A 14,151-nucleotide genomic window follows, 5' to 3' on the forward strand; every position below is an offset into this window, starting at 1 on the left:
TGGGAGGGAGTAAATGTAGCATGAATGAAAACCCTATAAATACTTTAAGATAGTAATTTCACCCTTCTCCCACATCAGATATGTTTTATAGAAGTTACTGATACTGCCATGGAAAATATGTCTTTCAAGGTGACTGGGGAATACCCTAGGGTTGGTTGAAATGTACAGGCAGTTACGTATGTCTTGATAATTGCTTTAAGAAAGATTAGATCATAATTCTACTACAATTATAAGTTCCTTCTAAGGTAGTTTAAATAAAAGTATGGTATTAGGTAATATTCTTTGTATTCTGGGGCTAGAGAGAGAGCAGTTAAAGTTGTTTAACAAACTGCAGGCATTCTGATTTTGCAGGTCAAAAAAAACTTTAGTGATTACTTAATACAGTTGGGTGTATGTGTGTGTGTGTTACAGCTTTTGCAGTACACTTACGTTATTCTTTCTCTGTTTGATGAACCATAACAAGAATATTATAGGAATAAGAGTTACTTGCAAAGTAAGGAAAAAAGTAGAAAATATATGCATTTCAATGTAATTTCTATCTGTGGAAACAGGATACCAGTAAATTTATGAAGTTTCTTATGGTATTTTGCCCAAGTGTGTGAAAAGAGCATTGTATGTTTTGAATAATACATTTTTATTTAATATGATTTCCATATAGTGAAATGCATGAACCTTAAGTGTATAGTATCCATTTTGAAAAATGCACACACTAATATAATTTACACCCCTATCAAGACAAAAAATGTTTTCATCGGGTCAGGAAGATCCTTTCTGTCCCTTACCAGTGAATCCTTAACTCTCGCACCCTCTACCCAGAGGCAACCACTGTTTGGATTTCTTTTGCTGTAGATCAGTTTTACCAGTTCTAAAATTCAATAGAAATGAGTATATATATACTCTTTTGTATATGGCTTTTTATACTCAGAATTTTGGGGTGGGGGGATGCTTGTCCATGTCTTATGTGCATCAATATTTCATATCTTTTCATTACAGAATACCATTCTGTTCTATGGACATGCCGCAATTTGTTTATCCATTTTCCTGTTTATGGACATTTGCAATATTTCAGTTTTGGGTGATTATGAATAAAGCTTATATAAACATTCTTTTATAAGATTTAAAAAATAATACATACTTTCGCTTATTTGGGGTAAATATCTAGAGATAGAATTGCTGCATCATAAGGTAGAGATGCAGTTGACCCTTTAACAATGTGACGAGGTGGCAACCCCCATGCAGTTGAAAATCTGCATGTAACTTTTGACTCCCCCAAATATTACTCATAGCCTACTGTTGATCCAAAGCCTTATTGATAACATAAATAGTCGGTTAACACGTATTTTGTATGTTATATGTATTATACACTATATCTTACAATAAAGTAAGCTAGAGAAAAGAAAATGTTATTAAGAAAATCATAAGGAAGAGAAAGTACATTTACTGTACTGTACTATGTTTATCAATATCGTAAGTGTATGTTGTCTGTGTACAAGATGAATTGTGTGTCGGTACCTACATCAATATCGTCACACATGATACAAAACACTGTAGATGTTATATGTATTACACTAGACACTAAAAATGAAAAGGTAAAATGTGGAAAAGAAATTCATATTTATTTACAGGTATAGCTATTCATGCATTGGTAATGAAGAAGCAGCAATATGGTTGATTTCTGGTAGCCTAGTGTAATTGATACAGTTGCTTCACAGTACCCTACCCTATACACTAATGAATGAGTTGTTATAAAATTTTTATGGTATACAGTATTATAGTCATATTCATAATACAGTTTTGGAAACATTGTTAACATTTTCTCAAAAACTACTTACCTGTGATGATAGGCTGACACTTAGTTTTTCCAATTACTAGAGAGAGGGGAGCATACTGTATGATAATGTAATTATTTGAAAACAAAGTTATCAAACAGTAAGAAAACTAACATTGTTAATTTTGTATGAAATGTCAGTCACCTTATGCCTATGTAAGGATAGGCTATCCACTTCAATACAAGTCTTATACATGGTGTTCTACACAATGAATACTTAGGCAATGATGATGACACAGAAACGTTTCATATAGTTCTTGCTGTACTCTTGCTAAATTTTCACATGAAGACGCACACATATATACAACAGAGAGGTTTATTAATTGTACAGCATGATGATTATTTACTATTCATTAAGTGGAAGTGTGTCATCATAAAGGTCTTCATCCTTGTTATCTTCACGTTGAGTAGGCTGAGGAGGAGGAGGAAGATGAGGGGTTGGTCTTGTTGTCTCAGGAGTGGCCTCGGTGGAAGAGGTAGAGGAGTTCCAAGAGGAGGCAGGAGAGGCAGGCACACTTGGTGTAACCTTACGTAAGTACACTGTAATTTCTGACTTTCTTGCTTTTCCATTCCTCTAAAAATGTTTCTATACAGTACCAATCCTTCTTCCACTGTTTGCTTTAGTTTTAGTGCCCATGTCATAGAAGGGTCCATGTTGTAAAAGAAGTCAAAAGCAGTATTGAATAATTGGAACCCTTCTTTCTGCCAGATTGTCTAATGTCAGTTTGTTTTCTGGCACTGCTTCTTCTGTGTCTTCTTCCTCATCGTCTGGCACTGGTTTGGAAGCACTCATCTCCATCAAGTTATCCTCTGTTAATTCCTCTGGTGTGGTGTCTGTTAGCTCTTGAATTTCTCCAAGATCCATATTTTGAAACCCTTCACCCCCTACCTTTTTTGCCATATCAACTGTCTCTTTCAGGATTTCCTTGATGGACTGTCATAAATCCTGTGAAATTATATACAAATCTAGACACAGTTTTCCTCAGCAGGAATCTATTGTTTTGGGCTTAATGACTTTCACAGCTTTTTCTACAATAACCATGGCATATTCGGTGGTGAAATCCTTCCAGACTTCCATGATGTTCTATCAGAGTTTTCTTCCATAGCGTTGGCAATCCTTCCCATGGAGTACCGTGTGTAATGAGCCTTAAAGGTCCTTATGACTCCCTAATCTAGAGGTTGAGTTAGAGACATTGTGTTTGGGGGCAAGTAGACCACTTTGATGCCTTTGACATTGCACTCATGGAGTTCTGAGTAGCCAGAGGTATTGTCCAATATCAAAAGAACTTTAAAAGGCAGTCCCTTACTGGCAAAGCGCTTCCTGTCTTCTAGGACAAAGCATCAATGGAACCAATCCAGAAAAAGGGTTTTCGCCCAAGCCTTCTTGTTTTACAACCTTATAGATAAGGGCAGTCCTGATCATAAACTCGACTGCATTTACACAAAATAGTGGAGTCAGCCTATCCCTTCCTGCCTTAAATCCTGGTGCTCACTTCCTTCCTTAAATATCCTTTGTGGCATTTTTTCCCCAGGATATGGCACATTAAAAACTTGTTCAGGCAGCTATTCTTTCTCCTCAGTGATTTTGTTAATGGCATTTGGAAACTCATATGCTGCCTCTAGGTTGGCTGGTGCACTGATTCCCCTGATACCTTGACATTTTTTAAAAATTTATTTATTTATTTTTGGCTGCGTTGGGTCTTCATTGCTGTGCGCAGGCTTCCTCTAGTTGTGGCGAGCTGGGGCTACTCTTCGTTGTGGTGTACGGGCTTCTCATTGTCGTGGTTTCTCGTTGCGGAGCACGGGCTCTAGGCGCGCAGGCTTCAGTAGTTGTGGCACGTGGGCTCAGTAGTTGTGGCTTGCGGGCTCTAGAGCTCAGGCTCAGTAGTTGTGGCTCATGGGCTTAGTTGCTCCGTGGCATGTGGGATCTTCCTGGGCCAGGGCTCGAACTCTTGTCGCTTGCATTGGCAGGCAGATTCTTAACCACTGTGCCACCAGGGAGGCCCTACCTTGACATTTTTTAAGCCAAACCTTTTTCTATTGTAAAATTATCAAACCATTCTTTGCTAGCATTAAATTCTCCAGCTTTAGATCTTTCACCTTCCTTTTGCTTTAAGTTGTCATATAATGACTTTGCTTTTTCTCGAATCATTGGAGTCTGTAGGTAGTGCCTTTCTTATAGCAATCCTGCATCCACATAAAAGCTACATTTTCAAAATAAGATTAAAAGGTATTTCACGAAAACTGCAAGGTTTTTGTGCCTTCTGGCATAGCTGTAGCAATGGCTTCATGGATTTCTTTTTCTTTTATTACAATGGGCCTTACTTGAGATTCATTTATCTTGAAATGGTGGGCATCTGCAGCTGCGGACACCAATCTGTGGTAGATATTAAGTAATTCAACTTTTTCTTGTAATGTCATGACTTTTCTTTGCTTCTTGGGAGCACTTCCAGCATTACTAGTGGCGCTTTGTGTGGGTCTCATGGTTTTATTTCATGGTTCACAGTATTGCACTAAACAGTGAAAAATACGTGAGAACTGCGAGAGATCACTTCTTATTGTGATATGCAATTTACTGGAGAGACAACTGCTCACATGGAGATGATAAGCATCACATGGCATTTTAGGCAGATGCTCTCAACACTTGAGCTCACCACAATAGTAACAGGAAGTGGCTATGAAATTATTACAGTAGTATAGTATATATTGCAGTTAATTTTATGCAGTTATGATTTAATATTGCAACTTTGTTTACATTTCCCTTCACTGCAAATGGCAGCATATACAGTTTGTAAGGGTTTGTGTGTGTAAGTTTTGATAAATTTTAACTTTTTATAATAGATTTGTATATATTTTATGGTAGTAAATGATAAAATAGACTAGTATCTACATATATTTTATGCATTCATTGCATACCTTTTTCTTAATTTTTTTGATATTTCTAGGCTTTTTCCAAATTGTCTGTTTTTCAGTTTTTTTCAAATTTCTAGGTTTTTTCAGATTGTTGCAAATCTCCAAAAAATTTTCCAAGGTATTTACTGCAAAAATGTTGCATGTACGTGGACCTGTGCAGTTCAAACCCATGTTGTTTAGGGTCAGCTGTACATTACTTTGTATGAAATTATCAGACTGCTAGTTGCTTCATAGCCTCACCAACATTTGGCATTGACACACATTTTAATTTTAGTGTTTATTGGTGGTGTAAAATGGTTTTAATTTATAATTCCCTGATGACTCTTTATATTAAGCACTTCTTTCCATTTGCTTACTGGCTGTTCATTTATCTTTCTTGTGAATTCTTTTACTCCTTTAAAAAAGTGGGGTTGTTTTCTTTTTTTATTACTGAGTTGTAGAAGTTGTTTATATATATTCTGGGTATAAGTTCCTTGTAAGTTATGTATTGTGAATATTTTCTCCCAGTCTGTGACTTGCTTATTCATTTCTTTAACACTAACTTTTATTATTTTTAAACATCTGTTAAAGTATAATGGACATACAATAAACTTTATATTTTTGGTGTACAATTTGATACGTTTGAACATACGTGTACACTCTTGAAAATACCACCACTCCTGCAATACTAAACATGTCTATTACCACCAGAGTTTTCCATGTCTTCTTTTAATCCCTTCCACTCACCTCCATCCCCCATCTCTAGGTACCACGCTTCTTTCACTGTAGATTCATTTGCATTTTCTAGGGTTTTATATAAATGGAGAAATATGGTATGCATTTTTTGTCTGACTTTTTCACTCAAAGTGATTACTTTGAGATTCATCCATGTTGTAGTTTGCGTCAATAATTCATTCATTTTTGTTGCCCAACTGAATGCTCTCATATGGGCATATCACAGTTTGTTTATGTACTTATCTGTTGATGGACACTGGATTGTTTTCCAGCTTTTGGCAATTACAAATAAAGATGCATTGAAAATTAATGAACAAGTCTTTGTGGTTTTAATTTGCATTTTAAAAATGATTATTGATGTTGACCATCTTTTCATATGCTTGTTTGCCTCTCAATGTTCTTTGGTGACATGTCTATTCAAAAGATTTGTCCATTTTAGCATTTGTTTGTTTACTTTCTTATTATTGAATTTTGAGAGCCTTTGTTAAGTCCTTTATCAGATACATGGTTTGCAAATATTTCCTCCCCTTCTGTGACTCCCCAGCCTCAACTTTTCTTATGTCCCAATACTAGGGGGAATTTTCATTAAGTATGATGCTAGCTATGGATATTTTATAGATGTCCTATGTCAGTTTGAGAAAATTTTCTTCTATTTGTAGTTTTCTGAGAATTTCTAATCCTGAATGGGTATTGAATTTTATTGTTTCCCATATCTTAAAACACTTTTATGTTTCTCTACTTCTCCTAGGATAGAGTCCAAATTTCTTAATATGGTCACATATTACAGCTCCTTCCAGTAAGAGGTGCAGTCTGTTCCCCTACCTTATAAATCTTGGCTGGCCTTGTCACTTGCTTTAACCAACAGAAAATTCTATGGAATTGTTATTGCAACTTCTAAGCAAGGCCTCAAGAGGCCTTGTAGCTTCTGTTCTCTCTGTCTTGAACTCTGAGACCACTTGCTCTGAAGAGAGCCCATCTAGCCTCCTTGAGGATAAAAGCCTATATGGAGGGACCCAGTCATCCCAGCTAAGTCCAGCTTCCCCACTCTCTACCCCAACTAAGTCCAGTCCCACCAGCTGTTACAGCTACATGAATAAGTCCAGGAGATATCGTGGAAGAACTATCCATTGAACCCACAGAATCATGAGAAATCATAAATCACTATTGTTTTAAGACACTGGGTGATTTATTACACAGTCTGCGATTTACATAGATATACAGTCTGGACTTTTCTAGTGTCATTTCCTGTTCTAATGCTGCCTGTTTCTTTGTCAGTCCTTCACATCAGAGTAAATGATATTTCAACTACCCTGTTATTCAAGTCAGAAACTAAATCATCATCTTGATACCTCCTTCTCCCCTCCCTATATCCAGCTATCACTTAACCCCATTCATTCTATCTCCAAAATATATGTCAAAACTGTCTAATCCTCTCTATCTCTGCACCACCTTAGTTCACGTCTCCTTCATGTCATCTCTTGTCAGAATTATTGTAACTATCCTAACTCATCTGCCAGTCCCTCCAAGCCATTCTCTACAAGGCAGACTCTGTGTGTGTGTGTGTGTGTGTGTGTGTGTGTGTGTGTGTGTGTGTGTGATGTTAATCAGATCTTGGCTTTCCATTGTGCTTAATGGATTCCACTGCGTTTATAATGCATGATATGGTAACTGCTTACCTCTTCAATCTCAACATTACCATTCTCCACCTTGCTTACTAGGCTCCAACCATGCTGGCCTGTTAACAGCTTCTAGAACTCATTTTTCATAAGCCTTTTTGCCTGGCTAGCTCTGTGTAGTAGCTTATTAGTGCCCCTCCCTCCCAAAAAAGATATGTGCAACCTCAGAATGTAACCTTATTTGAAATAAAGATTTTAGCAGATGTGATTAAGATAAAGATCTTAGAGTGAGATCATCCTGGATTAGGGTGAGCCCTAAATCCAATGACAAGTGTTTTTATTAGACACAGAAAAGGAGAAAATACAGAGGGACACAAGAAGGTCATGTGAAGATGGAGGCAGAGATTGGAGTTATGCTGCCACAAGCAAGGAACACCAGGAGCCACTGGATACGGGTAGTGACAAAGAAGGATCCTCTCTTAGAGTCTTTGGAGGGAACATGGTCCTGCTAACATCTTGATTTCAGACTTCTGGCCTCCAGAACTGTGAGAGAATAAATTTCCGTTGTTTTAAGCCACCAAGTTTGTGGTAATACGTTATGGCAGCCTGAGGAAACTAATGCACTCTGTCTCATCCTTTAAGACTCACCTCCTGGGATATACTTTTGCTGATAGATCCATCTAATCTAATGGATGCTGATAGATCATCCATTTCTCCTTTATATCATCTTTATTTCTTATAAATTGTTAACATCCATATGATTAAAAATGATTTTTAAATTGTTTTTCATGCTGAAAAAATTCTCTTTGGGCTGAAATTGTGAACGGTTTTGAACATTAAATTTTTTTCATTGTTTTCTTAATTCTGTGGCTAAATTAAGAACCATGTGATAGATAGTTCTTTGATCCTCTACGAGCTTACCCTCTGCTTTGATAAAGAGATTGTGAGTCATTATGTTTTATTTTAAAATTAATTTATTAATATTCACATATACAGAATTTAAAGGTTGATAATAGAGGATCTAAAATAGTTTTTCTAAAATGTTCATTCTTAATGACTTTTTTTTTTTTACAGTTTCTATTACTAAATCTACAGCAGTTATTTCTCCAAATTAAAAGTAATGGAAACCTCTTTAACTATGGGATAACACTGTTTAATAGTAACAGTACTCAGCATTGATGCCCAAGAGTTTGAAAAATGAAGTTATAAAATTTATCAATAATGTGGTTAAACATTAAAAATTTTACCTAAAACGTATTTGTCAGATCATTGTGCTTTACTTCAGTTAGAGAATTTACATTTTACTTATGTAATTTTTAATAACAAAATCCTATTTGGTTATAAATAAAATTTTATATAGACAAATGCTTTCTGTTGTATTCAGAGGTGTTGTATGTGGGATGATGGATGGTATACAACAGATTGTATAAAGATCCATTTTTACTAGTTACAACATTGTATATAACTAACCAGTTATCAGAGAAAACTGACTTGTAAACTGAGACTTTAAAGAATGACCAAAGAGAGAAAGAAGGAAGAAGGGATGGGAGGAAGTGGGAGTTCATGAGAAAGACAAAGAGATGTAAATAGTCCCTTGCCTAGCTGTGTAGTCTGTTCTCTAATGTACAGCTGTATTCTTAAGAAACTCAGTTACCAAAAATCATATTACCACACCTATTAATTTGATATAGATAAAAAGGATTAAAAACTTAAGAATAGCAATCTCAATTTTCCTATGGCAGTTTCTATAATAAAGAAATCTTAATAGCTGCTTAGAATGTAAACCTCATATAAACCTAAACAGTTGTTACTGTGTAGTCGTTAAATAAAGTTTCGACTGTGGGGTTAGTGAATCAGTAGGAATGCTTTTAGCACCAAATAATAGAAGGTCCTATAACAGTGGGTTAAACAGAGTTTCTTTCCCGCCATCACCCCATCTCTGTCCCTGCCACACACAAGGAAACTAGAGTTAGGCAGTTACTGGTGAAAGTTGAGTGGCTCAGGGATGGCTGTCTGTGAGATTCTCTTAATCTTTTTCTTCATTGTTGCGCAGTGGATGTTACAGCTGTAATTGTTCAGATAGTAAAGAGGTAGCATTTGTTTCAAAAAGCAAAACTTATCCCACAACAAACTTCTGCTTAATATCTCATTGACCACAATTTTGCCATGTATCTATTTTTGGCCGGAAGGTGGCTAGGAAGAACTGGATTGAGAATGGAGTTTGGGTCAGCCAACCAACAGTATCAGACAAAATCAGATTGACTGATTAAAAAAAATTTTTTTAATTGAACTATAGTTGATTTACAGTGTTGTGTTAGTTTCAAATGTAGAGCACAGTGATTCAGTTTTATTCATATATATATATATATATATATATATATATTCTTTTTCAGATTCTTTTCCCTTAATAGATTATTACAAAATATTGAGTGTAGTTCCCTGTGCTATACAGTAGGTCCTTGTTGTTTATGTATTTTATATATAGTAGTGTGTATATGTTAATCCCAAACTCCTAATTTATCCCTCCCCATCCTTTCCCCTTTGGTAACCATAAGTTTGTTTTCTATGTCTGTGGGTCTATTTCTGTTTTGTAAATAAGTTCATTTGTATCATTTTTTTTTAAGATTCCACATATAAGGGATAACATGTTATTTGTCTTTGTCTGGCTTACTTCACTTTATGATAATCTCTAGGTCTGTCCATGTTGCTGCAAATGGCATCATTTCATTCTTTATTATGGATGTGTAATATTTCATTACATATACACACACACACACACACACACACACACACACACCCACACACCACATCTTCTTTATCCATTCATCTGTCGATGGACATTTAGGTTGCTTCCATGTCTATTGTAGATAGTGCTGCTGTGAACACTGAGGTGCATGTATCTTTTCAAATTATAGTTTTCTCCAGATGTATGCCCAGGAGTGGGATTTCTAGATCATATGGTAACTCTATTTTTATTTTTTGTAATGAACTGCCATACTGTTCTCCGTAGTGGCTGTACCAATTTACATTCCCACCAACATTCCTTTTTCTCCATACCCTCTCTAGCATTTATTATTTGTAGACTTTTTGATGTTGGCCATTCTGAGTAGTGTGAGGTGATACCTCACTGCAGTTTTGATTTGCATTTCTCTAGTAATTAGCGATGTTGAGCATTTTTTCATGTGCCTGTTGGCCATCTGTATGTCTTCTTTGGAGAAATGTCTATTTAGATCTTCTGCCCAGTTTTTGATCGGGTTGTTTGGTTTTTTATGTTGAGCTATATTAGCTGTTTGTATATTTTGGAAATTAACCCCTTGTTGGTCTCATTGTTTGTAAATATTTTTTCCCCTTCTGTAGATTGTCTTTTTGTTTTGTTTATGGTTTCCTTTGCTGTGCAAAGCTTTTAAGTTTCATTAGCTCCCATTTGTTTATTTTTGTTTTTATTTCCATTACTCTAGGAGATTGATCCAAAAAAGATACTGCTGTGATTTATGTCAAAGACTGTGCTGCCTATGTTTTCCTTCAGGAGTTTTACAGTATCCGGTCTTAAATTTAGGTCTTTAATCCATTTTGAGTTTATTTTTGTATATGGTGTTAGAGAATGTTCTAATTTTGTTCTTTTACATATAGCCGTCCAGTTTTCCCAGCACCACTTATTGAAGAGACTGTCTTTTTTCTCCATTGTATATTCTTGCCTCCTTTGCAGATTGACTGATTTTTAATCTAAACTCTGCCGTTTAGCTGTGTAACTGTAGTAAGTTATTTAGCCTTTCTAAGCCAGAATTTTTAAAATGAGGATGAAGAGGATGATTATTGTTATTAAAATACTACTCCTGTTCCTCCTACTCCTATTAAAATGAGATAATACACATAAAAATCTGAGTAATTTGTCAGACAAGGGCGTTAGTACTCACAAGATATTAATTATATCATCATCTTTTATGTTACCACCAGCTTCATTCTTTTATTGAGGTAAAATTCACATATCATAAAATTAACCATTTTAAAGTGTACAATTAAGTGTCATTTAGTACATTCACAATGTTGTACAGCCATCACTTCTATCTAGTAATTTCATTACCCCATAAGAAAACCTGGTACCAATTAAGCAGTCTCTCCTTTCACCCTTAACCCAGCTCCTGGCAACCAGTAATCTGCTTTCTGCCTCTATGAATTTACCTGCTTTCTGCGTCTATGAATTTACCTGAATATCTTATGTAAATAGAGTCATAACAATATATGGACTTTTGCATTTGACCTCTTTCACTGAACACGTTTTTGAGGTTTATCTATGTTGTAGCATGTATCAGTACTGCATTCCTTTTCATGGCTAAATAATATTTCATTTTGCAGACATACTCTCTTTTTGTCCATTCATCAGTTGATGGACATTTGGGTGGTATCTATCTTTTGGCCATTGTGAATAGTTCTGCTCGAAACATTCATGTACAAGTGTTTGTTTGAATACCTTTTTCATTTATTTTTATTATATAACTAACTAGGAGTAGAACTTTTGGGTCATGTAGTAATTCTATGTTTAACTTTTTGAGGAACTACCAAACTGTGTTCCACATTGTCTGCACCATGTATAAGAGTTCTGGTTTCCTCACATCCTTGCCAACACTTGTTATTTTGTTTTTTTTGGTTATAGCCATCCTAGTGTGTGTGAAGTTATATTTCATTGTGGTTTTGATTTGCATTTTCCTGATGACTAATGATGTTGAATATCTTTTCATGTGCCTGATGGCCATTTGTTTAATCTTCTTTGGAGAAAGGGCTTTTGAGGTCCTTTGCCCATTTTTAAATTAGGTTGTCTTTTTCTTGTTGTACAAATCCCTTATATATTCTAGGTACTAAACCCTCATCAGATACATTTCTGCAAGTATTTTCTCCCACTCTGTAGGTTGTCTTTTCACTTTCTTGATAGTGTCCTTTGATGCACAAAACTTTAATTTTGATGAAGTCCAGTTTATTTTATATTTTGTTGCTTGTACTTTGAAGTCATATCTAAGAATCCATTGCCAAATCCAGAGTCATGAAGATATACCCCTATTTTCATCTTAAGAGTTTTATAGTTTTACCTCTTACTTTTATGTCTTACATTTGATTGTATTGGTTAGATTTTGGATCACTTTTGATACATTTTGAGTTAATTTTTGTGTATGGTATGGTACAAAGTGGGACCACCAACTTCATTCTATTCTCCTTTATCATGAGTATTACCCATTATTATGAAGCATGAAGCCACTCCAACATGTAACATGAGTTGTTTTCTAAATAGCTTTTTCCCTATGTATTTGACAAGTAGTAGTTTCCTTCTTAATTTTTATAATTGAAGACAGTCTGCATAATGTAAAATGTGTTCCCTAATGAACTGGTGCCATTTTATCCTGTGTATAATAGCAAAACTTGAGCTATATTAGATATATCTATGGTAGGTCTGAGTTTTTTAATTTATAAAATTGGCAGGGGTGAATAGTAAATCTGTTTTTTTCTAGGTTTAAAATTTTACCACTGATTTTGAACATTGCATTTATTATTGAAGTGTAGTCAGTGAGAATATGTAATTGTTACGTTTGCATTCTAATTTTGTTTTATTTCATTATTCATAGTCTGTTATATCTTACTGAATGTCATTCCTTGATTAGAAGCTATCTCACTAGTCCTTTTTTCCTTCCATCTACATTGTTGAGAATGATGTAGCTTCCTGGGAGAAAGTGGTGATGTTATGGTAGCCTGACTGTTGCGTACTATCCTTTAGCATAAAAAATAAAAATAAAAATATCTGCCAGTGTAGGATGGACAGGATGAACATTATACGTTCTTGAGTTAACTGTCCAAAATTTTAACTATTCATGTTGTCTAACGATTTGTTTTAAATGGAGGAGGATATAATTTGGTTGTTCCTTTTTGTAGTACTTGATTCTGAAGCTTGAAAGGCCTGCTATAGTCCAGAATATCACATTTGGAAAATATGAGAAAACTCATGTCTGCAATTTGAAGAAATTTAAAGTCTTTGGTGGAATGAATGAAGAAAACATGACAGAGCTATTGTCCAGGTGGGTTATGATCATGGGGAGGAGAGAGTTTCTAAACAATCTGCAGTCTTAGTTTAGTCTCTTTGTAGCTAAATCTGCGTGGTTTGTTTTTTCTTGCAAAGGAGAAAAGAGTATTTCTACTATTTTATTTCTAGTACCTTATTTTAATATTGTGCTTTAGTTAGCTTTTTCCCACCAGATACTAATTAATATTGTTACCAAAGCAGAAAGAATAAAATTTGGGGGTATTTTTCTACTTCTTATTTTTCAATCTTATTTTTGAATTGTTAATGACTTCACATATGCTTGTCAGCTATAATAAAAATCTTTGCTGTAATCCTTGATATAAAAATATAGAATCTGTCCAGAACATTAAGATTGAGTGCCCTAATCTGGAAGTAATATTCTGGGAGTTTAGTATAAATTGGAAACTAAACAGAGTAAAAGTATGTGACTGCACCTACTGCAGTGCCTACCTCTTGGAAGGAGCTCAGTAAATTTGAGTTTTGACAACATAGATCACCAGGAATGAATGTTAATTTGCCCTCTAGATGATGAAAAATGAGATAGAAAATGGAGTGGACAAATAAAGCCATGCAGTTTTAGAATATATTTGTGACATAGTATGTCCCTTTAGTACAATATTTTATATAAGTATGTATTACGTCTAGACTGCATTTGATTTAAGTCATGAAAGTATATCAGAATATAAGGCAACCTGACGGTGAGTGACTTTCCCATAAATACTTGAGTCAGCCCAAGTTGTTTAAATAGAGAAGTGATATGGGTTTATTTTTGTGTAGGATAAAGTGGACGCTATTAAACCAACAGAGTAAGGTTGTCTTTGAAAATTTATTGAGCTATAAAAGGAACATTGGCATCTTAGTCAGAATTTAATAACTTAATTCTTTGACAGATTCTAATATTTGGCTCTGTTTAAGTTGTAAGATATGAGTATGAATTGTTTTTAAATTTTCTTCCTACTGCTTGAATATTTTATATTGTATTCAGTTATACATTAGGGACACTAGGTCTTGTCACA

General features: G+C 35.0%; 1 protein-coding gene across 5 annotated transcripts in view; it reads left to right on the forward strand.

The window, feature by feature from the left end:
- The window catches only part of MKLN1 (muskelin 1), a 353,982-nt gene that overhangs the window by 223,466 nt on the left and 116,365 nt on the right, over positions 1 to 14,151 (forward strand). For all 5 annotated transcript variants that reach the window (XM_068549469.1, XM_068549467.1, XM_068549471.1 and 2 more), the window contains one exon: positions 12,988 to 13,130. In XM_068549469.1, the coding sequence (XP_068405570.1) occupies positions 12,988 to 13,130 (143 nt within the window). The remainder of the gene's footprint in view (positions 1 to 12,987; positions 13,131 to 14,151) is intronic.

The sequence above is a fragment of the Eschrichtius robustus genome, chromosome 8, assembly GCF_028021215.1.
Source record: "Eschrichtius robustus isolate mEscRob2 chromosome 8, mEscRob2.pri, whole genome shotgun sequence".
Taxonomy (NCBI): domain Eukaryota; kingdom Metazoa; phylum Chordata; class Mammalia; order Artiodactyla; family Eschrichtiidae; genus Eschrichtius; species Eschrichtius robustus.